Raw genomic sequence first — 26,626 nt, forward strand, 5'->3', positions numbered from 1 at the left:
AGATCAGATCACTCAAAAAATTGGCCTTTTTTTCTTGCAGTACCATGTCTTGCAGGCGAGTTCTCTCGTACAGGTTTGACACCTTGCCACCCTTGTCCCAGAGACTACTATCAACCAGACCCAGGAAAGTCCTACTGCTTGTCTTGCCCCTTTTATGGAACAACTACTGTCATTGGTGCCAGATCCATCACAGATTGTTCAAGTAAGCCAAATTATCTCTGCTGGATAAAGTGAATAAAGGGATAATATAAGGAGAGCCATCAGTGGTCTTAACAGAAAGCATCCCACTTACTCTCTTCACAAAAGTAGACCTTTGATTCCAACCAGTGAAGTTCACAACTGGTTCTGCCTACTGATGTGGCCTTACAGTCACAGGAGTGACTGTGTGAATCATACCCAGGCTCAATAAACAGAGTATACATATGCAGAGAGTGAGTGTATGTGTACGCTGTGTATATATATATATATGTATATGCTGTAGAGATATATATAAATATACACTAATATCTGTATACATGCATGTATCTGTTTATAAAACATATAATTTTTTTCATATGTACACACATGTGTTTATATATAAACACATATATGTTTTAGAAATGTATGTCCTTACAAATACGAATTTGTGTAACAGTACTGTAAAGTTTGCTTTTTATTCCCACAAATTCACTTTTTGCAGCATACCTTTAGATGCATTTCTAACATGCAGTTATAATGCCCTCATGGAATAGGGACCTTGCCCTGCAGTGTCATTAACAGTACTTTCATATCTTTCTTCTTTAGGTTTTGGCTCTACTTTTTCAGCAGCTGAGGAAAGTGTAATGATGGTACCAGCCTTTCCAGAAAATATCAGCAAACAGTACAAAGTCAGCAGTCAGGTAAGGACAAGTGTTATTTATCAGTACTATCTCAAATGAAAGAAAAAGTGCTTTATGCAGCAGTGAATGACTAAGACCTTTTCTAATGTCATTGTTTTGCTGACAATATTTCCTGAAGAGATGGAAGCAGTGGTTTAGGGGGGAACACTCAAACTCTCTTCATAATCATAGCAATACTTTCATTGAACAGGGGAGGTGGCATCAGCTGTTGACAGTATTTAATTTTGGAATTAAAGCCTTTACCTGATGAGTGAAATATTTATTACACTTGTAAACTACACAGAAGACGTTCAGCCAATATATAAAAAGTAGATTGACTATACTCAATCATCTGAGGTCTTCCATATGCTGAATTCCAGAAACTGCTACCAATCATCTAAATCTCAGTTGTAAAGTCTTGAGTTATATACTAACATACACTTGAGAGGAGGCAAACAGAGAGCTCCCTTCTACTGTGAGTACCCCTTTTGAAACACAGGCAAATCCTTGTGTGAAACTACTCTAATGACAATGTTTACCAGAGATGCCTCCCACCATCTCACCCCCAGTGTGTAACCCTTGACAAGGCTGCTTTGATTGAGTCTAAAACTGGGATATTGTGTAAACAGGAGCAAAGTTGACTCATGATAAGTTTGGCCTGAACCATTATATAACATAGGGACAGATGACAAACTTATCTCCTGTGGTTTTAGTTGATCATTTATTCAAGGGTTTTGATGCATTCAGGTTTGCTACAATAGAAGAAATAATGCCACACAGTGAAGTTCTGTGCCAGCTGACCTGATGGTCAGTAGCAGGAAGTGACTAGCTGATGTCAAAGGAGGCAAAGTGGAGAATTCACAAATAAAGGATATCTTAACATAAAATATTAAGAATCATAGCTAAGAAAGTTATGAGGAAATAACTGTGACAGTCACATTTTGCTGGTTAAAAGGTAATTTTAAAAGAATGTTTCAGATGTGTGGCATTTTTCTGTATGAATAAAAAAGAATAGTTGGTGTGCTGCAGAGACAAAGAGGAAGAACTAGAAGTTAATGCTGGTGACTTTTTTATCCCATCTTTCCAAAGTGACTATAGGGTGTACAGTTTAATTTTGTGCCACCTTTGCTGTAATTATATCATTCATGCCTCTGGCAGGTCTTTCATGAATGTTTTCTGGAACCATGCCACAATAATGGGACATGCAAGCAACTGGGAAGTGGATATATCTGCATATGCCCACTTGGATATACAGGTAAAAAATTGAGAAGCAGGTGGAGTACCTAATATGTCTCAATGCCTTTAACATGAGCAAGTGTAAAGGAGCAAAACATTTCAATATAGCCTAACAAATTGGAATGTCCATCATATATTTAGAATACGTATTAAGAAAGTAAATACTTCTTCATGTTCTTGCTGAATTATCTTGTATTTAGCAGAAATGATTTTGAATGGGATTTCTTTGAATGGAGTTAGTGCATTTGAAAATCCTATCACTTGCCAATATTTGTGATTAACAAAAGCTGGAAATTTGCACTCTAGATGGAAATCTCCACTTGTACTTGTACTGTGCCTCTACTTCTTTTTGGTGTTGGCTTCCCAGTTTCTTCAAAGCAAACAGATGTCTCATAATTCGGCTGTTATCAAGCCTACTTGTGATAGATATTAAGTGCCACTCTCTGGAACTGATCAATCTGTTGCCAAACATGCATCACACCTTTCTAATAACATTTTTCCTCGGGTCTGTTAAAACACAAACTAATAAGAAGATAATAAACATTAAGTAGTCATGACATCTCCGTTTCTGAACAATTTCAAATTTTGCCTCCCTATTCTGAATCCTTTATTTTGTGTTCTAGGCTTGAAATGTGAAACACAAGTTGATGAGTGTAAATCATCTCCTTGTCGAAACAATGGAATGTGTAAAGATGGCATTGGGACCTTTGTTTGCCATTGTCAACCAGGTTATTCAGGTAATTTCACTTCATAGCTTTTCTTCGAACAGGCATTGTTTCTGTGCCACGTAGATAACACAAAACACAAGTGCTGTATAATTCCACACCCATGGAATTATAACAGGAAAACAATCTGATCTACAGGTTAGAGTAAGGTTCTACTGCATGTGAATAGATTTTGAAATAAAAGGATGAGCATTTGAGGCTGGGGGGGGATGTATGTATGCTTCTCTTTTGTGGCATTTTAGGTCTGAAAAAAGGAATAAAATTTAGAGAGATAGTTAACACTCACAGGGAAAGTGCTTGTGAGACTGAGTGTGGCCTGACTAGACAAAACATTTTTGCAGTTGCTTTACTGCTTCCTATGAATAAGTGAGGGGGCTTTTGCTTATATTTTTTCTCAGTGTTTTTAACTGTCATCTGCATGCACATTGAAGGTATTGAAATCTATGGTGAAACTAATATGCTTGAGTACTTTGCCAAAACAGCACCTAATTTTTTAAATCTTGAAATAAACTATCAAGGAGATAATTTTGTGTGATTGAAAAAAAAAAAGGCTTTCTGTTTTCCACCAGAAATAGTCTCCCTCATTGTCCACGTTTATGGCTATATATTTATTAACAGCAGCACCAGCTGGATTGTTTTTTAAACTTTATAAAGACATACCATGGACTTTGCCTCTTTCGCATCCCAGCATCTAAATAACACAGAGAATCTCTGTAGGTGTTTGCAGTAAAGCAGTCAATGATGGAATTTTTTCATCTGCTCTCAGTGGCCTTTGTTATGCCAGCAGTATGGTGTTGTTCTGTTTTCCACATCCAGTCACTGCAGCATGCAGACAGTGACTATGTCTTGATCATGCCTTGTAATCCTTGCTGTTTGAAGGTCTCTTGTGTGAGGAAGACATAAATGAATGTAGCTCCAGTCCGTGTTTGAATGGAGCCCACTGTGTTGATGGCAAGAACAGTTACCACTGCACTTGTGCAAAAGGATTCACAGGTACACCTTGTTTTGTTTAAATCAGCCTTTGCTCTTTCTGATAAAACGTCTTCCTACCCTGCCCAAACTATTTCCATCTCATTGCTATATAGCAATATATTTATTTTATATATATATATATAAAATATGTTGATATGGATGTACTAGATTCCTTACGTCCATCTAATCTGTCAGAGTTTCTGTAGTGTAAAAGTGGCTTCAGAAGGATTTACTAAGTGCTGGGTCTTCTATTACTGATTTTGCCGTGAACGTGATGTGAGATGTTTAGGAAAGAATAAGGACATTCACATGGGTTCTAATTGTTGGTTTTAATTTTACTTTAAAAGAAAAATATTATAACAATAGACAAGATGGTCTGTATTAAAACTACTCCCAATCCCCATACTTGGCTTCCTTCTGCTTTCATACATTCCTGTAGCAAATACATGTATCTGTTATCATGTTGCCAAAGAGCTCAGTTTCTTCATTCTTCAGTCATTGTAACATAGAGCTTCTTTCACATCAGAAATCCCAGAATTCTGGCCTTCACATCTCTCCTTAGAGTTAATGTTTCCGCCAAATATCTTCTGTAGCAGATTTAGTTGCTCCAAATAATTCTTCAGGTGATTTTCTAATTCAGCTCAAATTACTCACGTAATGGTCAAGATACATTTAAATTCCTGACAATTTGCTATGTGTTAATTTCTATAACTGCAAAGATAGTTCTGGAATTCTTCTATGTCCACTTAACAGTCCTTGAAAATGAGAGATGGCTTAGTAATTTTCTTTCTTAAATTGATTCAAACCAAAGCTATCACTTTATTCTTTTTTTCTCAGGTGCTCACTGTGAAATGGAGGTCAATGAATGCCTTTCAAACCCATGTCTTAATAGGGCTATTTGTGAAGATCGAGTTGGGAGTTTCTCCTGCAAGTGCCTCCCAGGTTTTACTGGTGTCTTGTGTGAAAGAAACATTGATGAGTGTCTCAGCAGACCCTGTAGGAATGGAGCTACATGCAGAGATGGTATCAACAGCTTCAGGTGAAAAACAGATGATTAATGTAATACAATGTGGAAAGTCAGACAGATTGTGGTGGTTCAGACTTCTTAGATTTCAGCAAGCTTTTTGGTAGCCTGATCCAATATAAGTGGTCCACTTATGAATACTAAAAGAGATTTTAAAAGACAAGAAAATATATCATAGTGTCCTCACTCTTAAAAAATTCCAAGGTAGACGGCAAAGAAAATATACAGAGTTTGGAATGTGAGCATGATAGGACTGCATGGTTTTAATATTGATCTTCCAAAAGAATTCCACGTTCCTAAACTTCAAGGGCTTATTTTGCTTTCCATGAGAATAATAGGTGATGACCAGATGACCAGTTGTGTATCTGGTAATACTACATTTCTATAGCTTGGGAAGACCTGTACATGTTAAGACTATACAGGTTAAAGTACAAACACCAATGGTAACTTCCAAATATTTATTTTTATGTTTTAGGGCACCTGAACTCAGATCAGAAGTGGCAAATACCAATAGCAGTGTCATATCCTAGATCACTGTATAGATAGGTGGTCCAGCTGTTAATGTCTGGGTTAAGTAACTCTTTCCCTCCCCATATCCCCAGAAGTTTTGGTGCTTTTTAAGCGCCTTGGTTTTCAAAGTAGCGGAGGTTTCGGTGCCCTTTTATACTGCCTTGTGTATCTACCTGAAAAGTCAAATACTGGTTGATTTTTTTTTCATTATATGCCACTCCCATTGGCAGATCTGGCCTCATGGCCAGAATTCCTTGTTATGATGGCTGCCACCTTTGAAGTGTGCTTCTCTTCCTCTGTAGGTGTCTGTGTGTGACAGGGTACACAGGAGTGAACTGTGAAGTGAACATCAACGACTGTGACTCCAGTCCCTGCTTAAACCAAGCCACCTGTGTGGATGCCTTGAACTCGTACGTTTGTAAATGTCCCCCTGGCTTTACAGGCAGCAGGTGTGAAACAGGTACAAAGGACTAAGTCTCAGACAAAGGTGGCTTGACTAAGTCTCTGCACAAGACTTGCACTGGCTGGGCTGATTTCATACAGCTTCCCCCAAAAAGCAGCTAAGATGGTGGGACTGAGGGGCTGAGTGAAGCCTGTGTGACTGCAGTGTTAAGTGTAATTGCAGACAAGTAACAGCATGTGTGCAGTGTCATTTCTCTTTTCTAAGGCTTGGCTTTATCATTTTAATACCCAGTAGGTCCGTCAAATTTAATTTGTATTTGCTGTGTATATCTGAGTTAATTATCTCTTTCTGATTCTTGTATTTTGTGTAGGGCTTTGCATCACAGAGTTAGTGTGTGGTAGTTTTAGCTTTAGAAGTCCCAAAGGCATCAAGTTCCCTATAGGCAAAAAATTCCCTGTGGTTAGACAAAATGGGTCACACCTAGTGAAACTTCCTGGGGGATGCCGGAGGCATTTGAACTACAAAGCTCAAATCCATTTGTCTTCTAGCCACGCCATGAAAATTATAAATAGTTATAATAGTTGCTGGTGAGTCTTTAAACAAAAGTGGAAGAAGCCATGTTGATTTTACGGAGATAGTAGAGGACACTCAGGTCATTTACAGCTGCCATCCTATGTCAGAGTTTAACACCCAACTTTCAGTAGAGCTCCACTTGACAGCTTTTACATGTAGCATCCTTGTAAAGGGTGTCACTCTGCACTGAACAGCAGCAGAAAGTGCTGTTCCAGTAAGTTCAGAACAGGAAAAATCTTGGGTTGTTTTGTTGGATTTTTTTTTTTTTTTGAATCTTGACTCTCATGAATTAAATGGAACCAGCTGATCTCTTTAGGTTATTGGATGGTAGTGGAATGTGTCATTTCTTTGATAGAGGAAAGCAAGTTTCATGTTCATTGTTAGATAGTCAGCTTCTTTTCCAGTTGTTTATCTTCAAACACTGTGTTTTCTAGCCTTGGAAAGCTCTGTATGCTGGCTGATGTTAGACTGCCAAACATTCTTTCTAGCTCTGATCAATTTAAAGTGAATAGTTTTTGTAGATGGACTGTGTTCCATTTTATTGCGTTTTCTTAGACTCCATTTGATTATCTTTCCAGATTTGCAGGAATGTTGCTCTGAAAACTCTTTGTCTGTTGCAGAACAGTCCTCTGGTTTCAATCTTGATTTTGAAGTCTCTGGTATCTATGGATACGTCATGCTTGATGGTGTTTTACCATCTCTTGGTGACATCACCTGTACATTCTGGATGAAATCCACTGACACCACAAACTATGGGACTCCCATTTCTTATGCAGTGGAGAATGGAAGTGATAATGCATTTCTTCTGACTGATTACAATGGGTAAATCACATTTCTGCTTTTCTGTATCTTACAGATGTCTTGAATTGATAAAGAAAATACAGAAGTCTGAATATCAGCTTTGCCTACTTTGGCGTAGAAAAATCTGCATCCAAACTCCATAGCTGAAGTTGTCTCTTTATTTTGTTTTTCTCCTCACTTTGTTTCCTTTACTTTTTGTCCAATAGAAGACTAATGGTGAGAAAGCAGTGAATTCAGAAAACATGATATTCTTTTGTCTGAACTACATTCACATCATATTTAAATGACTCATTGAGACAATTAATGGATTGAATTGGAGCTCAACACTCAGAGTACTTGTAGCATGACTCTGAGCATGACTTGTATTTGTACAAAAGCAGAGTATGACTTGTAGCATGACTCCAAACTCAACCAGATGGTTCAATAATCCACTGTGCAGCCATGACTTGAGTCTTAGTATTTGGTACAAAAGCGCATTACTTATATCATCACGCTTTACGTGTGGTAACCATACCTTCCAAGTCCTCTGAGACAGAGATATCTTGTACGATGATCTTTCAAGAGAGATTTCTTATATGGTATAGACTCAGTTACCTTGTTAGGCAACTAACATTTCTTTGAGTCATGTGAGACAGACCATGCTTTTAAAGTTGCTGCATGCAACTGAGTATGCCTTCATCTGCCTTCCATGCAGCTGGGTTCTTTATGTGAATGGGAAAGAGAAGATAACAGACTGTCCTTCAGTGAATGATGGTAACTGGCATCACATTGCGGTCACATGGACATGCAGGGACGGGGCATGGAAGGTGTACATCGATGGAAAACTGTCCGATGGAGGCAGTGGACTCTCTGTTGGATCAAAAATCCCTGGTATGCTTTATTTATATTATAGCAGATCTGTTGCCTTCATTCTTTTTTTGTTGCAGAATTTGCCATGCTTGCAAGAAAATGTTTATTTTGGTGGGGTTTTTTATATCTTCACATTTTCAGCATTTATGCAGGGCTCATGTTTGCTGTTCTTGTCTGTGAGGACAGTTCCCCTCACTGAGCATCACTGAAGACAAAGTGCACATTTCTAGGGTAAACTAGTAGGTGACTTGTTTTATGGATGACAGAGTTTAGTCCACAGAGGAACCTGTGCTGAGCTGGTTCTGGAGTGGCTTTGTGAGAAAAAGTTTCTCACACAGTAAAATTCAATTTAACTGGAATCTCCCTTACAAATGTGTGTGCAGAGTTATTCAATTTTGCCTTCTCCTGTTCCTTTCACACATCTATTTAAAGTTATGTTTGCATTTTTTCCTATCAAGGCAGTTTTGCTATTTTATTGTTTCTTGTGGTCAGTGGTCTTTATGGTAATATCAGAAGACATGAAAAGGAGTACCTTCAGCATTGAAGAGCTGTAGAAGGCCTGGCATCCTATGGTTGCAAAGAGATTTTGTTTTCATAGTGTTTGCATGCTGCCACCACCCAAATTTACATATAGTTTCAAAAAACTATCCATATTCAAATAAAAAATAAAATATTGAAGCATTTTGTCCATGTACCTTATACTTCCTCTTGTCCTTCACAATTACATTGGCATTATCTTCAGAGACAATACCTGAGGAAGTGTGCTGTCTCTGTTACTTTTTGACCATGTCCACATTCCCTACGATATACAAAATGCATGTCCACATGCTACTGGTCGAGGAGAGGAAATATAGCTTGTGTGTCATGTCAGAGCGCTGACTGTCTAATCACTAGTGTGCTTCTGAGGGCATGTAATCGCATTTGATCTGTATGATTTGTAAGTTTTTGTTCAAAGCAGAAAGTGCAAGGTAGCACTGTAAAGTATGCCCCCACCTGCTCCAAACTGCATTTTGCATTGCTGTGTAGTATGTTTCAAATGCTGAGCTAGAAATGCTGTCTTAGAGCCAGTATCTTTCCCAAAGCAGCCATGGGAAGTTTCTGCTCTCACATGTATTTCAGAGTCACTTCCAAATTATATTCACTTTCCTCAGTCTAGTATAAGGCTTCCCAGAGGTTTGCTGAGAGAGTTTGTTGAAGGTGGCTGGTCTTCTTCATTGCAAAATCCTAGTAATACAGAGTAGCAAAAGTTTGTTTTGCTTAGTTTTTAATCTTCCTGTGAGATCCCTGCTATAAGTCTTCATTTCCTATCCCTGTTTAAATTCTGAATTTAGGTGGTGGTGCACTTGTACTGGGTCAAGAGCAAGATCAGAAAGGAGAAGGATTCAACCCAGCCGAATCTTTTGTGGGCTCTATCAGCCAGCTCAACATTTGGGACCATGTACTTTCTCCACAGCAGGTAAACCCTTAACCGCAGTGTTCGAGTTCAGGGCCCTGAGTGTGGGTGAATATTTGAAAAAGCATTGCAAGTTAGCATATTGGATAGACCCCTGCACCCACAGAAGTCAGTGGGGACCAGATGGAACTCTGCCTTAGAGTAGTAAGATTAGTGTAGTAAGTAGAGTAGCTTTGAGCAAAACTAGATCTGAGTTGCCTTCTATTTTGACTGAGCCTTTCTGTAGTATGTGGCTTTGAAACAGAAAGCAAGACATGCACAAAATCCAACAGTCCTGCTAGAAGAGAGAGAAAAACTTAATGAAACAAGCTAAGTGCTTGTTTTACAGATTACAGTTCCCTAATCCTGCTTTGTGAAGGCAGTGGTAAAACTTCAGAGGGGAGACATCAGAATTTCTGTCAGTGCATTAGACACTATTATTTATTAGACACTAAAAATCTGAGCTATTTAGTACCAGGAAAGTCTGAATGGGCAGGATAACTGAATACTGGGCTACATTTATTCAGGTACCAAAAATAAAGGCATGGCAGCACTAAACTTCCACTGAGTTAAGAAATTAGTATAGATCAAAAGATGTCTGCAAGGACAGTTATCCCTCAACTTTTCTGGGAGATAAGCTTCAGTGTTCAGTTTTCCCCATAGTGGGATTTGTTTCTTTATATCTAGTTGGCACCTCTCACTTGCATTTATGAGTGCTGGTTGTTTCCCACACTGCACTGCTGTGAAGAGCCTGACTCTAATCTATCTGACCTGATTACCTTTCTCTGTGTACGGGGAGGGGTTGCTGTGAGGTGTCTCCACAGCAGTTTCTGCTCTAGGCTGAACTAGCCTCCCCTCACAGAGCAAATGTTCCATCCCATCCATGGCTTTCTTGCAGTGCAGAGCCCAAAATGTAATGTAGTACTCCAAATGTGGTCTAATAAGTACTGAGAAGGAATAATCACTTTCTTGGTTTTCTGATTGTAACCACGTTCACACAGCCAAGCATACTGTTGGTCCACAGCTGGCCAGTTCTCAGCTCACTGTCTGCCAGAGGCCCTAAGTCCTTTTCCACAGAGCTGCTCCTGCTCTTGTCTTTCCCCAGCCTATATTGTTCAGAGGTTTTTCCTTCCCATTTTTTGTTGTTGAATTTCCTAAAGTCTGGATTGGCCCTTTACTCCAACCTGTCAAAGTCCCTACAGATGCAACTCTGTCCTTGAGCTGGCTGGGCCTCTCAGTTTGATATTACGTGCAAACCTGATGGCAGTGTGCTCCATCACCACTTCCTGGTCATTAGTATCTCAGTCCTGAAGGTCAGGGGTGTTAAACTGTTGATAACACTTGAACAGCAAGGACTAGCGTTCGAAGTTGGAGGCATTTCTTGGGAGAAGGATCTTTGATTAAAAAGGTTTTGCTCTTCTCCTGGTGTTTTTTTAAAGGTTTTACCACTATTTGGTGGTTTATAGCTCTTTGTTATCCGTGCTCCAAACAAGAAATAATAACGTGAACAGAAAACAGAAGTAAAGCAGAATCTCGGCTTCCAGCATCCAGATGTCTCCTCTCTTTTTCTCTCTTTTTCTTTGCTACTTTGACTCTCTGCTAAGTTCAGAACTACCCTACCATCTTCTACGTGCTTTGCTTTTGGGGTCACCAACTGTTGCATTGCCAAGTCAGGTCTTTAAGTTCACCAGCAGTTTTGAAGCTGATAAGCATACATGTGACTTTACAGGACACACCAGTGAAGAGTTTTAAGTATGATTTTCTGAGACTTTCTCAGTAGTCACCTGTCTTTAATGACAGACTTGATTAAATTCCCATTTGCTTCAGATGCAATACAGTTAGGATGAGAAAGAAAATCCTGCCCTTCATTTATGTTATCCATATTACTCATCTAAAAAGACAGATGTGACACCAAACAGGAAGCCGAGCCAAATAAACTTCCTATAAAATTTTTACCTCATTCATTTCAGAGATTGGGATAGTAAATCACTATCATTATCTGTTATCATCAGTTTTATTCTGGTCAGCTGGAACTGTTCACTAAGTCTTACCTTCCTATTTTCAGTCATAAGGGAAAGCAGGGTGACAGTATGTTGCCTAATGAATGAAGTGGAGGCGGAATCCAGTCGTTAAGATTTTTCATTGTGTAATTTTGTTGCTCATCCAGTAGCACCACCATTGTGTCATGAGTTGCTCATCCACTAGCACATTAATTCTTTATGGGTAAACCAGCAGTCTGGTTGTTTTGTTGTTGAATAGACAGAAATAGAAACACGGTTTGTCTATAGGGGACTGTAAGGTCCTTTCTGGCCCTCCATCATATGCCTTGGAAGGGCTGATTCCCAGACTTGCTTTTCCCATGCTGTAAATTTTTCCATGTGGATTCCTTGCAGTTTGTTTGCAGCCCTTGGCTTAAGTGGTTTCCATCAGCACATATGGCTGTAGTGAGATCTTTGAAATGGCCTCAGAATAAACAGAGCACATTGGTTTCTTCTCCAGCTATGCTAGCTCTAGAAGAGTCTGATCTACCTCACTGAGTTCAGAGTAGGGGCAACACGAGAACAAATCACTCTGAAGTTCATGATTTACCGTCCTTTTTCACAAGGATAGACAGTATAGCCCATTATTCTTGGTAGTTGATTTCATCCACTGGAAACTTGACAGAAGCCAGTCACCCATCTGAGAAAGGCAGTTTCCCAACTGAACTGAGCACATCTGTGCTTTCTAACCAGCTGGCTATGCCCTGAAGCCATGCTGCATATATTGTCTGAGTAGCCTGGCTGTGCTGAGATATACACAGTCCACTGGACTGCTCATCTTTGCTCTTCTTAATTCATTTTTTCACACTATTGAGGGAAACATTCCTTTCTCCCTGCCAGAAAGTTACAGGAACGACCTTCCAGGGGAAAAGAGCCAAAGAGAAGGAAGTATTCTCAGTAGCCTAATTAGTAATGTGTTCTCTTAACTGAATAACCATCTCTTCTCCGTAGACCACTTCTCTCTTTGATATTTTAAAAGAAGAGGAAATTCTTAATTATCCCTTCAGTGCACATTTTTCTTCCTCAGGGCATGTATGGGGTTTTTTCAGCAGTTCCTTAGCTGAGGTATGACTGTGTCTGCCCTGTTAGGAAGAAACATAATGGGAAGCACTGTGCCAGTAATACATACACCGTAGTCCCAGTAACCTTATGGGGCTATTTTTCCTTTCTGTTCCTGAAGTTACACTGAACAAAGGCAATGCAGAGTGAATTCCAAGCCCTGGTCTTTCATTTGCAGTTTTAAAATACTTCTATGTAGCAAAAATCTCCCTGAGCATACAATGGAACTAAACAGCCTTCTATTTTATAAATGTTGGAGTTTGGACACCTGAGTTCTTTTTGAGGGACTACTATGGAATATTTCTATGACATCCCAACATTAGGAGTCTCTCTGCATGTTTTTACTATTGCATATAGCTTAAACTAGTTTCTGAATAATTTTAAAGTGCTGTGCCACCTGGGATTGTAGTCCCCAAGTTTCTTCTGTTGGTGGCCAAATAGAAATATAATGATGTTACTATGTTTAATAGATTATCAGAGTCACTGTGAAGTAGAAATATTTTTACCTTACTAGTTTTTTTTTTGTTTTCATCAAAATATAGTAATGAAACAGCTGAAGAATTCCCATTAACATTTCAGTTTCTTGTAATAAGAATGCAAAAGAAACCCCTTGTGGTGCCATTGAAGGAGTTCTGTTTTAAATGGAAAACTTTTCCATCGAAGCATATGACCACATCTCTCAAGATATTAATCTGCTTAACAGGATGTTCTTTTTCTTCTCCTAGCCTTAGTTTGCCTATATAGTTCCTGGTTAGTTATGGCCCTGTTATGCTTTGATTGAAGTCAGTGCCAGTGCTGCCGTTAGGTGTGAGCAGGCCTTGCCTGCAGTATTTTAGAGAGCCTAATGCATTCAATTCACAAAATTTGGAAACAACAAATTACTTTATCAAGCTGTTCCTTTTTGTGTTTCTGTTCCTTAAACGTGGTGCAGTGCTAGCAGAGTCTTCAGAATGGATATCTTCCCATTAAGTTCCTTTTGGCTCCTATTTGACATTTTCCTTCAAATAGATAAGTGTTCTCTTCAGGTTGCATTCTCATATCTGTCTGTTTCTGTGACGTAGACGTGTTTTTCTTTTACGCTAACAGATGCAATTGTGTCTCAAGAACTGAGTTGCATTCCTTGCTCGTATGTCAAGTAGTGCTTAAGGTAGTGACTCAGTATGGCCACAGCTGGATGGCTTATAAGTACGAATAATAAGTACTTCAGCCAGGAACCTCTTGTGCTAGAAAGGATGAGCATTACTCATGATTTGTTCTAGTGTTGCATGCACACATGAAAGGAATATTTTTTTACTTTTCTTTGCTATGCTGTCCTTAAACATCACCTAATCAACTGTTTTAAATCCATAGGTAAAATCTCTGGCTACATCCTGTCCAGAAGAACTGCAAAAAGGAAATGTACTAGCCTGGCCAGATTTCCTGCCAGGAGTTGTTGGAAGAGTGAAGATAGATTACAAGAGTATATTTTGTGCTGGTTAGAACTTTACTTCCTAGAACCCTTTCTTTTTCCAAACAATATTATAAGACTCTTCTATAAAAGACGTCCAGTATGCTAGCTTGAAGCCTTTGCCCTAGCCTTCAATAAATTACTTTGATAATTTGACAGTTAGAACATGCAGTTTTTCATTCCTCAAATTCCAGGGTTTTGTAACAAAAGTTCATTGAAATCTCTGATGGAGATTTATTGCTTCCTGAATTGAGATGAGGAAAGAGTGAAGATGGTGTTGGGTCAGAAAAAAAGTTTTTCATGCCTTTTATTCTAAAAATAATTGGATTATATTAAAATACCTACTGCCTCCTCCCTTCTTTTCCTGCAGATTCCTTTTCTGATGTTGAATGTTGATGATACCCAAAACCCTTTGGACCCAAGCAGAATGTAGCATGCCTAATACTTCCCAGAGCTCTTTCCTTGATAAACTTATACAGGATCAAACAATCAGATAACAAATTTATTCATTCAGCACATATCTGTATCTCTCACTGTATGCATATATTTTATCCACAGACTGTCCATCTTTGCAAGGATCCATACCACATCTGCGGGCCTCTTCTGCTGATTTAAAGCCAGGGTCAAAAGTGAGCCTTTCCTGTGATCCAGGCTTCCAAATAGTGGGAAACTCTGTTCAATACTGCCTTAACCTGGGACAGTGGACACGGCCTTTTCCCCGCTGTGAAAGTGAGTTGTCTCAGTGGGTTGACAGGATTAAGTAACCCTAACTTTTATTTAGACCCTGTCATTATTCATGGCCTGTTTATTTCTGCAGCTATCCATGTTACATCATATACATATATATATGTATACATACATATATGTACATATATATACATGTTGAATCATCCATGTTACATCATATACATATATGCTTAAAACTAAACTCATGTTTTACTGAGCAGAAGCTATATCACAATCAGATTCATACATGTTTTTCAGTCAATTTCTAATGCTCAGGACAGAAATGAGTGCATTTGCATCAGCAGTCTGGTACTCACAGCTTTCCTCCCCAGTGGCATCAGGATGTGGAAGATGCACAGGAAGTGCTAGAATTTCTATGGAATTTTTAAATCTCACTGAGAATATCTGATTTGAAGTAGAAGCCTTGACTTTAGTATGTTATGAACTCATTTCTGTAAAGGCAGCAGACTTAGAAGTACTCCAGGACTTACAGTATTTCTTCTAAGGAACTGGGCTGTGTGCATTCAGTTTGCCAAGTTTCTTTTGATTCTATGGTTCCTGCTCCTGTCTTCTCCTTTCCCTTGGTTCTCCTCTGCTGTGACTGCACTTGTGACTGCAGTTGCATGTGTTGCACCTGATTACATTTTTCATTTCAGCAGAATAATAAATTACCTCTAGAAGTAGGTATTGCATGATCCCAGAATTTATACACGGTTTGGAGAAAATCATCAAATCTGTTAAAAAGGCCTTTAAATTAGTTTGATCTAAATTTGATGTGATTTTAATGTCTTCTTCTTTATTCAGTTGTTTATAGCACAAGTCCATGCTCTTTCTCATGTTCTGCATAAAGAATAGTGTGCCTGTGAGGATTTACCCAAAAACAAGTCCTGCTGGGCAGAAGGAAAGTTCACTGGCAGAGACAGCTTTGCACTTTCTTGGTGTGTGATCAAGGCCAAGCCACCAGAATCCTGTTAGTGTTTCTGTTTTCTCTGTATTGGGGCAGACAGTTGAGCTCAGGGGGTTGACATGCCACAAACATGCTGAGGGAATGAAGGCCAGACTCACCCACTGGCCTTTCCTTTCAGCCTTTCCTTTCCACAAGTACCTGATGAATGAAAGTTGGTTGAAGATACCTATTTCCTTCACAAGCAACTACAGGCTTTATGGTGGACTGTGTGGTACTGAAAAAGTACTGACTAAATCAGGCTCAGTGTAATCACTGTCTTCACCCACCAGGATCCTTCTCCTCTTCCTGCTACCAAAGGCTCCCAAAACCACAGATTCCTGACAGCCCATCTTCATTACAGGCTTTTCAGCTCTATTCCTCTGCAGCAAGCACTTGGCTTCCATTACCACGGGCTTTAAATTATTCACAGTGTCTTTGCACACAGCTAGGGAACAACAAGTTACTATAATCCATTTAGTTACAAAGATGAGTAGTGTAGCTGTTGGAATAAATTCTATCATCTCAATTGGGATGCATAGCAGCAACTCTGCTAGAACAAGTAGCAGCCTCTGGCAGGCAGGTACGGGAGTGTCTTCTGCTGGCACAACTGAGATCAGAAGGGCTTATTTACTATAGTCAATCAAAGTGATGCCGAGGGTTGTATGTGAGGTCAGTTCCAGTCTCTCCATCGTTCATGGATTACCTGGTCTCAGGCCAGTACTGTAACCTCTCACCTACTGATAGCTACTTTTGCAACTTTCGGACACAGTAACACTAAGCTTGCTTTTCAATGAAGGGAAATAACAGCAATCTCCATGAAGGCTAACTTACTTTTCATTTTCCCTTAAAACTCACCAACCATCAATGACTATTAGAACTGTCCTATATCTGAACAGCATCTGCTCAGACCTCAGTCACAAATGTTTCCTCCAGAGCTATCAAAACTCTCTTAGCAGGAGCTAAAGAGTCCTGCTAAGTCTCTTATTGACAAGTGCCCACAAAACAAGACCCTCCACCAGACTTGGAACCAATTAGCTACCTCAGGAAAGGACTGGGGCCTCTTGCCAATGGGATTCCATAGCTACAGAGAAAAAAATCCAGCAGTGGCTCTCATGTGGAATTATTCTGAAGTTGATCTGTGTTTACTGTGCTAATATCTGTGCTCTCTTTTCCCTCGTGTTGCAGGAATCAGCTGTGGAGTGCCTCCAACTTTAGAAAACGGATTTTATTCAGCTGAGGACTTTTTTGCTGGCAGTACTGTTACCTATCACTGCAACAGTGGCTACTATTTGTTGGGTGACTCCAGAATGTTGTGCCTGGATAATGGAAGCTGGAACAGCATTTCGCCATCTTGCCTTGGTGAGATGTGCCATACATTTGGCTGCATGCAGTGATGATCTTACACTTCTCCTGTGCCATTAGGTTTGAGTGGGAATTCATTCTGAAATTGTGAAGACTTACCAGAGTCACAGAATCATACTCCAAAATACTGACTTTTCTGAAATGCCATGCTCAGCATTATGTGAAACCAAAACTGTATTCTGACACCTTTGTCCATCCTTTTGTATGCCACATACCCTACATGTATGAAATATATACTTAGTAAGCCAGCCCTGCACTCCTAGCCTCTCTCCTTACGGATCTTGCAGTCCTTGCATTCTGTGCTTCTGACCTGTGCATTTCACCATGCTTCAGCATGTTGTCAGTGTCCCGTGCTCTTTGAACAGGTTCTTTTAGATGTTTCACATATGGAAGTTGTAGTATTTAGTATCAAATTTACTCACTTGAAGATAGTTGATACTAGGATAGTTGATGATAGGATTTGTGATTAAAGGGAGTGATACTAAATGTACTGTATAACATAATGGAAATAAATGCAAGTTACGCTTGACATAATACAGTAATTGCAATACACAGTTCAGTCACAATTCCAGTGTGTTTCCCACTATCAAGCTCTATAATATATTCACTATCATGACATTGCACATCACCAGTAGCTGGGAATGAATGTGTGGGTTAAAGTCAATTCAAGCTCATTGCTAGTTGTCTGGCATTTACATTTCATGTTGACCTGAGCCGCATATTCAGTTGCCCCCGCAATGCATATCTGGCTGACTCAGGAAGACAGTCACTCTCTTTTCATGGTCTCAAGGAGAAGCACTTACACCACCAGTTGATGCACTCAACTGATGATAGCTGTTTAGCTAAAAGAAAGGCCACCTTCCTGTCCCCTTAGTCCCTGAGCTTCATGGGCAGATCACCTTTGCTGAAGTCCTCTGAGCCTTCTTTCCATTGTGGGGGTTTTTCGGTCAGTCACACACGCCTGTCAGGAAGCAGCTGCAGCATTGAGAGGGCTGGGAGTGCCCTCATGGACACAGGTCACATAGTTGCCACTCTGTAACTTAACCTGCTGGTGAGCCGGGTCTGACGTACCAGGTGCAGTGGCACAAGCTGAAAGGTGAGACAGACTGGCATGGTACTGTGTACAGTGGATTTGGTGTCACTGGTCTTGCAGGGCCATGTCTCCAGCACATCCTTGCTGGAATCCTCTAGCTAGTTGTGCTTGAATTGCTGCTGTCTTAGTCATGCCTGAGATGGGAGTTGCACAGTAAAAGTCTGTGTGAAAAACCACAGTAAAAAATCAAATGTGTGTTTGATTTGACTTAATTCTGTATAGGTATAGCACCTAATTTTTTCAGTCTTGACAAGAGAAAGAAAAATGTCAACAGGGTTTATTCTGTCAAAATTCACTTTAGAGTAGGTTCCATCTGGTTTCATAGCATCCTGTCCACTGGCACTCCTTCAGAACTTGCAAACAGATCATCCAGACTGTTGTTCCTCTCTGCTTTTCTCCTTTTCACTTTATCCCAGGGCCTAAAGAAGAGCAAGTTCAGATCAGGTGCCACAAGGCTGTCAGAATAGTTCAGCCTCTATACAGTAGGAGGCAGCATGTTCAGAAGGAAAAGGCCTGTGCCCCACCTTCCAGCTTGCCTTGTCTCTCATAAAGCATAATGAGAAAATGAAAACAAGAGTGGCTTTGGCACCCTGATCCACTCTTTTACCCTTCTGATTCACACTTCAGGCAGGTGCTAACGAAGCCTAGTACACCTATGCCCTGGAGCGTTCCTTTTGCTCTGTTATGGGTCTGATTCACAGTGTATTTCTACTTCATTGCCTTAGAAGACATTACAGAAGAAGCAGTCATTCCAGTTCTGCTGTGGTAGCACTTTGCATTCTCCTGGTGCTTGTGTAATTGGCAATTGATATTAATGTGCAGTTGTCATCCTGCATGTCAGAAAGAAACTCCTTTTCTTTTCAGAACATTGTTGTGCTCTTTTCATGCTGGTCAGATTCATTCAGCAGTAAAGAATAAACACACCAATTCAGCAGTTGTGCCACTTTTTTAACCAAGTTGCCTGTTTTTGCTGCAAATTGGCAAAGAACCCGGGCTGTATGTCTGCATGGTATACTTATATCAACAGGTGTCCTCTAGCAGGTCACGTAGATGAAGAATTGTTCTAACAGTCTAATATATATAAACAGTAATCCCTGTTGCCAGCACTTTTCAGTTAGATACTTTGAAACTGACTCTTTGCAATGTTGACCCAATGTTTACATAGTTTACATACTAAGGACCTTTCTTTACAGTTAAGATCAAAAGCTGATATGAGGTATTCTGGAGAGAGGGTTTTTTTGGTTGTTGGTTTTGTTTTGATTTGGTTTTTTTTTCTGTACCATATCAAACCACATGGATCATTAATCATCAATTGTCATTTTTAGGCACTACTATCATGTAAATAATTATTTATAATAACTAATATATTTTGAACTCATTTTAACTTTTCTGGCAACTGCAGGCACTTCTTATGCCTAGTCTAATGCAATGCCCTTCAGCAAAGATGGAGCTCTAATATTTTCTGTTCAGAATGTTGATATATACAGGATTTCCCAAGCAAGTGTTTAATGCAGAAATCCTCCCTCATAGTGTCTGTCCAGACTACTAGTAACAATAGTTACAATACCTGTTCTTTTGCAGTTTGGAAACTAGATACTTTTTGTGGAAGTGCTTACTGAAAGTTAATAAGTTTTATCTTTGATGTTGTCATGTTTGATGATACTGTATAGTAAGTTATAATTAAAGTTATAATGTAACTATAGTAAGTTATAAATATTTATTTAAATATTAAATCTTTTTACCAATGGATAAAAAAATGTGATTGCAGTATGAATGATTTTTAATTATACTAAATTAATTCCTTTTGATAGTGAGACAAATTTAAAGCAAATACTTATTACAAATAACACACATCTTTTTTGTTGTGGGTTTGTTTTGGGGTTTTCTTTAGATGTTGATGAATGCGCTGTTGGATCAGACTGCGACGAGCACGCATCTTGTCTCAACACAAATGGATCCTATATTTGCACTTGCATCCCTCCTTACACAGGAGATGGTAAAAAGTGTGCAGGTATGGGAAAGAAAAACGTCAGGCTAACCTTTCCAAGGTTCTGTATAGGCCAGTATCCTGCCTCCCGCTATGGAAGACAGTTGCCAGTAGTTGATGTCTAGGACATGCTCTCATGTCCAGGTCACTTTGTGCTGGATGAGGCTGTGATGAAGTGTCTCCTTTTGTTTTTTTGAGAACTCATCTCTCCATACAGACAGAGATGTCACTGGGATTCTGCTCCAAGACATACACACCTGCTAAATGTTCTTGCTCATGGAGCACGAGACTTGGGAAGGCCACATTATGTCACTTCTCAAGAGCAGACCTGTGCAGTGAAGAAATGTTTTAATACAGGCATCTGAGTAGGTCTAGAGCTGCTTGTGAAAATATTAAACAAGATAATTTGGATGAAGACAACAAGACAGTAGCATGGGTTGAAGTAAAAGGTAGCTGAGCTGATTTCTTGTTTAGAAATGGACATGCTGAAATGGGCTTCCCCTCGCAGAGGGAAAAATTGCTGTGAGATGTGTTTGCTTCTAACAGTGAATGTAAACTGAGTTACAGAGGGCTCTTCCATGTCAAGATCAGCTTACTTGCATGAGTCTTCAGTGTTTGTCACTTACATATAGAACAGAGAAAAGCTGGTAAGGCTGTAAACTACTTATGAGTGTTTTCCATGCGCTTTGCCTTCCTACTTTTAGAAAATTCCCAAGGATATCTCCTGCAATTTGTTTATAAAACCTGACACTTAGTTATATTAATCATAGTTTCTCTCTTCCGCAGAACCAATAAAGTGCCATAATCCAGGAAATCCGGAGCATGGCCATTTATATGGGGACACTCACAGTGTTGGCAGTGAAGTAACATTTTCCTGCAAAGAAGGATTTCAGCTGACAGGAGTGACAAAACTTACATGCCTGGAGTCCGGAGAGTGGAGCCACCCAATACCATATTGTGAAGGTGTAGTTCCTGGGGAGAATGCATATTGTAATGTGACTCTTTAGAAAGATGGAAGAGGGAAAGTAGTTGTGTAGAGCCTTTAGAGACCATGGCAGCTTATGAGAAACCCTGTCTTAGGGGATCGGGGTCTCAGTGTTGAAGTCTCTGTTGTCTTAAGAGGTGTAAGCACAGTTGTCATATTTGTAGTGGTACTCTCTTATGCAGATTCACCATTGTGACAAAGTTATAGACTCATTTTAATGCAAGCGTTAAAAGTGTATTTCTTCTCCACCCAGCCTCCCATTTTCAAGGAACTTGAGGGAACTTAATGACTTAAAGATCATTACCTCTTTTTCAGTGGATAAAAAGCATTCAGAAAGGACAGGATGGTGCATGTACATATTCATGGTGTAATTGCAGAAATTGTTTTTTTAGAAAACCAGAATAAATGAGGTAAAGCAATAGGGTAAAATGAAGAGGTGACAGACACTATGTCAAAAAAAAAAAAAACAAACAAACCCAATTGGTTACTTTGTCAATAGAGAGGGGGGGATATGGAGTCCTCTTGAGAGTCAAGCATATGATTTGTAAAGCAGTTATAACTAGCTGCTTCCAATTAGTTCAATCTCTCAGTAAGGTGAAGTCAGATAAAGAGTCCTAAATGTTGTTTATAGCTTAATCAAGAACTCAGTGTTGCCTAGGGCTTTACCCCTCTTCAAACCTACTTATGGAAAACAAAGCAGATCCTGATTTTCTGTTCTTTTGTATTTGTATTGTATCAACCTCTCTTGTATTCCCATCTTTTTAAAGCTATCTCCTGTGGTGCTCCAGTTATTCCAGAGAACAGTGCCATTTTCGGCTCAAATTTTACATACCACAGTAAAGTGGTGTACAGGTAGGAATTCACTATGTTTGAAGTGCTGTGTTAATAACTGATTGAGAATGTGGCAGCAAATACGAGTATGGCTGAATTGAGAGAAGGATCAAAATGAAGGAGAGGAGCAAGATGGGATTAAAGTAATAGAAAGACATTTGGTTATAGCTGTGCCTGTTCATTAGCAGAGCTAAATGTTTACTCTAGTACTACTTTTCTATGTCCTGTGGAGCAAGGCGGTTTATGCAGGTGTGGATGAAGAGAGAAAAGGAATGACTGATAATGTTGTGCATAAAAGGCTCTGTGTTTGATAGCACTTTTTTTTTTCCTAACTCAGATGCAATGATGGGTACAACTTAGTGGGCGAGAAGGAAATTCTGTGCCTTGCTAGTGGCGTTTGGAATCATCCTCCCCCCTCCTGTGAAATGGTGACGTGCCCTAGTCCCCAGGATATCAGCAATGGAAAATACATTCTCAGTGGCACAACCTACCTTTCCTCTGTGTCATACACCTGTGACAATGGATACAGGTAAATGCAGGAACATTCCTGAGCCATATTCAGGCAGCATGCTTGCAAGAAGCTCTATCTTATGTCTGAGAGAGACAAAACTGGAATTGCTCAGGAAGATAAAATACTAAAACAGAATTGAAAAAGACTTCTTTATATCTTGAAGGTACTTTCTGTATTTTATCCCGAATTGGTGCAATTCAGAAAAGTCACTCAGGAATTGCTATATGCATATATATGGGATGCTTACATTTTATCATCAAACTCAGAAAAATATTTTGAATATTCAGAAAAATAGTTGTCATAACTCTTGAAAGTTCTCATTTGTCTTTAAAGATCGTCATACTCCTACAGCTGTAGTGCACATCCAATATTATTTTTGATATTCTTTTACAATGCCTTTTATGAAGGAACCTTCTGGAAGCTAATTCACTCCTTGAACTCATAGTAGTAGTCATTTATTCTAGGCTTTTATTCTGTTTTACATTTGTAAGCAGTTATATTGGAAACACTTTTTTAATATGCTGCAATTAAAAATTAATACAGTAATGCTATATCCAAGGATGTAACTCTTAAGTATGGGTTTCTGCCTCCCCTGATATCTTCTTGTACCTCTAGCAGATACACCCTGACAAAAGTGGTCTCACACAAACCTGTTTAGGTTTGATTTTTTCTGTGCTTTCCTGCTGCAAACATTTCCTTGTCCTGATGCAGGCAGGTAGGTGAGGTGTGTTCTTTCAGCAAATGTTTTAATCATGTTAAAACAAATGGATACCTCAGCTGCAGTTGAGTGTAGTGTTGTCATAGATTCACATTGTGAGCTTATGTGTATCCCTCTAAACCAGGCAGTGTTTTTAACAATACGAAAGAGGTTTTTTGACTGTGGACTGTGGACATATAGGAAGAAAATACCACATCAGTTTTGACTCTTTTCCTTTACTTGTCTAACACAGCTTGATGAGAGAGGTCTTCTCTACTGTGGTCACCATTCCAGAGGAAGCCCTCCCAGACAGTGTCTGTCTTATGCGTTATTTCTGTATGTCTCTTCCTTCCTGCACCTCTTAGGTGTTTTCAGTCTTAAACATATTGCCACAGGTAGGCAGAGCCCACTTCCCTGACAAGGGCCTATGCCAAAGCTGTAAGGGTCACACAGGTCAGTGTTGCTCTTTTCCATTAACTGTTCATCCTGGAGAAGAGGAGACTGAAAGGAGACCTCATCACAGTTTACAGCTTCCTCATGAGGGGAAGAAGAGGCACAGGCACTGATCTCTTCTCAGTGGTGGCCAGTGACAGAACCCGAGGGAATGGCCTGAAGTTGTGTCAGTGTTGGATAGGATAGGATATTGGAAAAGGGTTCTTCACCCAGAGGGTGGTTGAGCCCTGGAAGAGGCTCCCCAGGGAAGTGGTCACAGCACCAAGCCTGACAGAGTTCAAGAATTGTTTGGATGATACGTCAGGTACATGGTGTGACTCTTGGGGTGGTCCTTTGCAGGGTTAAGAGTTGGTTAAGTTATGTTAGAAGGGAGCCCTTCTAACTCAGCATATTCTGTGATTCTGTGATTTCAGTCAACTAAACATGGGGGTCTAATACCATTTGAGACCAAGCTGTAGGGAATCAGACACTCCTGTGAAGGGCTCCCTAGTATGATGTGGGACCTATGAGGAACCCATAGCCAGCTGACATAGCAGTTGGAGGCCAAGGATTTCACCCAGGACATCTCAGAGTGGTGTTGCACACCTCTGTTCAGACAACTGTATCACACCTCTTGAACCAATGCATTGCTATTTCCTCAGCTAAGGAAACAAAAAAAGACTATCAACTTCAAATGTTGTGGCCATTCACTCAAGCAAAATCCTTTACCTCCTGAAGGTTTGGGTTTTTTTGAACAAATCTGAGCTGGAGAATTTCTTATGGTTTTCTGGGTGAAGATAGTGATATAAGTCCTTGAGTGAACAGGGTCTCAGATGGAGGCCTAGTTGTAAGTTTAAAGCCTGGCATGGTGCTGATGGCATACAAGTAAATTTTTCGGATAAAACAAATATTTATTTCTTTTGTGCTCAAAGATGGGGAAGGCTACAGCAAGACTTATGTATGTCTGCACAGAGCATTGATGGCCCACATGAAATCCACCAGCTTTCTCTTCAAAGTAATCTGGAGACAAGCTTTTTTTTTAAAGCGTCAGAGTGCTTTTTCATAAACAGAGGGTGAGATTCTGGCCTCTGCTGAAGTCAGTGAGAGAGACTCCTTGGTTTCACTGGGGCCAGGAAGCAAAACACCTCTCTTGCTCTCTGTTCCTCACTTGGAATGGAATGGCAGCCTTAATAATGATCTTTGTGTCTCAGCCTTCAGGGACCTTCTGTACTTGTCTGTGCATCTTCAGGGAACTGGAACAGCACACCACCAGCTTGCAACATTGTGTCTTGTGGATCCCCTCCTGCCATCAAAGATGCGGTCATCAACGGAGACAACTTTACTTTCGGAAACACGGTCTCTTACACGTGTAAGGAAGGGTATGTAGATTAGCACTACTAAGAGTCGGGACGAGGAGAACTGGTGCACTGTTTCACAAATCCTGTATAACCGCACACTAATTCATTTTTACTACTTCTGTCTTAACTTTCTGGAAGTTAAATGTGATGGAGATTTTTTTTGAGGGCTGTCAAGTTGGTATGATTTTTTTAAAGTTGTTTCAGGGTAGCTGAATACACTCTGGAAGAGGAAAATGGAGAGTGGTCATGGGGAATGATAGATCAATTCACTAGGAAGCTCTTTTCCTTGGAGTTACTACAGAACTAGTACTTCTTCAGTAAACCCAAGGCCCTGATCATAACAAGTCCCTTATGTCTCATTAGGCTGTAAGACCACTGTTTGGTGCAGTGGTGCAGTTTAACAACTATTTGTTGTGGTGTTCTAAAATTCTGCTTCCTTAAAATTATGACTCCTTGTTTATTGAGGTGCACTGTTTTTCATTTATTTCTGTCTACTCGGTGCAGTGACCTTTTCAGACCATATCATCAATGATGAGGCTCAATTTTGATGCTATTGAGGATGAATGTATTGCTGGACTCTGATCTTGCAAGAACCTTTGTACGTGGTTATCTTTACGGCTTGTGAGCAGTTCCACTGAATTTCCTGAAACTGCTCTGCCTCAAAGGCAGATCACGTATGCAGAACTTTTTAAGCCTGAAGTGACTGGAGGATTTTCTACTCCTTCTTGGTGTTAAAGGTTATATTGACAAGCCAGCATTTTTCTTATAAATTTGCTTTGCAGTATTATTTGAAACATGTACCCTGAGATTAGCTCAGTTGGTTAGAGCATGGTGTTAATGACACCAAGGTTGTGGGTTCAATCCCTGTATGGGCCATTCACTTAAGAGTTAGATACGATGATCCTTGTGGGTCCCTTCCAACTCAGAATATTCTGTGATAATTGAAGCAAAGTATCCTTATTCTGTTTTCTAGCCCGTACTGTGGTTTTAAAAGCTGCTTCTCTTTCGTGTGGAAGCATTTTAAATGGGATAGGATAGCAGCGTTTAAAGACTATCACAGCTGTCTGTCTGTGACAGTGGATCATATTAAACATTGGCATATAGTAGGCTCTTTTTCTGGAGTACAGTCATGAGGTGTGGAAAACAAATCCTGCAAACAAGACAAACTGCTTTTACAGATGTTGCCACCAAAATCTGAACAACTAGTTTCCAACCTGCAGTTGGAAAGTCACTGGGAGCATTACAGTAGTTATTGTTTCTTTGCTTTCTGTGAAAGCACACCACAGAGATCTCAAAACTAAAGGAAATAGCTGTCAAAGGTACTACACTATTGCCTGGTGCACGTTTAAGCAACAGTTTTAAATGCTCTGATGAGGAACATGGAGTAAGGCCTGTCACTGCATCCCAGAGACAGATTAGAGAACTACTACACTAACAGTATTCATGTAATAGAATTTCATTGTAAAAGATGAGGTTTTTTCTACTCAGCATTAATTTTTTAATTAACTTTTATTACAATTTTTACAGAGAGTTTTTAGGAAGAAGCTATTATGCAATTCCCTTGTGTATTATTGGAAAGAGTATCTCTGGGTAACTCACTGAAGGGCTTCTCTTTGCTGACAAGTGTGATAATAGATTGATAGGGCTGGTACAGGAACCCAAAAGGCCTTTATGGGCTTTTGATCTCTTTCTTCTCCATTCAGTTTTGCTAAACAGAAGTAATTTCTTGGTAGGATTATTTCTTTGAGGATTGTATGGACTGTTGCAGCAC

The 26,626-nt window shown here is 39.7% G+C and overlaps 1 protein-coding gene across 1 annotated transcript in view; it reads left to right on the plus strand.

Moving 5' to 3' along the window:
* Positions 1-26,626, plus strand: part of SVEP1 (sushi, von Willebrand factor type A, EGF and pentraxin domain containing 1) — a 122,892-nt gene that overhangs the window by 66,989 nt on the left and 29,277 nt on the right. The window contains exons 19-36 of the mRNA XM_051789247.1: positions 41-202; positions 784-878; positions 2,016-2,112; positions 2,717-2,830; positions 3,698-3,811; positions 4,628-4,829; positions 5,627-5,784; positions 6,921-7,122; positions 7,796-7,971; positions 9,282-9,406; positions 13,831-13,954; positions 14,486-14,656; positions 16,785-16,958; positions 19,946-20,065; positions 20,828-21,004; positions 21,794-21,878; positions 22,195-22,386; positions 24,709-24,876. Of these exons, the coding sequence (XP_051645207.1) occupies positions 41-202; positions 784-878; positions 2,016-2,112; positions 2,717-2,830; positions 3,698-3,811; positions 4,628-4,829; positions 5,627-5,784; positions 6,921-7,122; positions 7,796-7,971; positions 9,282-9,406; positions 13,831-13,954; positions 14,486-14,656; positions 16,785-16,958; positions 19,946-20,065; positions 20,828-21,004; positions 21,794-21,878; positions 22,195-22,386; positions 24,709-24,876 (2,656 nt within the window). The remainder of the gene's footprint in view (positions 1-40; positions 203-783; positions 879-2,015; positions 2,113-2,716; positions 2,831-3,697; positions 3,812-4,627; positions 4,830-5,626; positions 5,785-6,920; positions 7,123-7,795; positions 7,972-9,281; positions 9,407-13,830; positions 13,955-14,485; positions 14,657-16,784; positions 16,959-19,945; positions 20,066-20,827; positions 21,005-21,793; positions 21,879-22,194; positions 22,387-24,708; positions 24,877-26,626) is intronic.

This window comes from Manacus candei, unplaced genomic scaffold, assembly GCF_025592945.1.
Source record: "Manacus candei isolate 608988 ecotype Guabito, Panama unplaced genomic scaffold, ASM2559294v1 h1tg000027l, whole genome shotgun sequence".
NCBI classification, from domain to species: Eukaryota; Metazoa; Chordata; class Aves; order Passeriformes; family Pipridae; genus Manacus; species Manacus candei.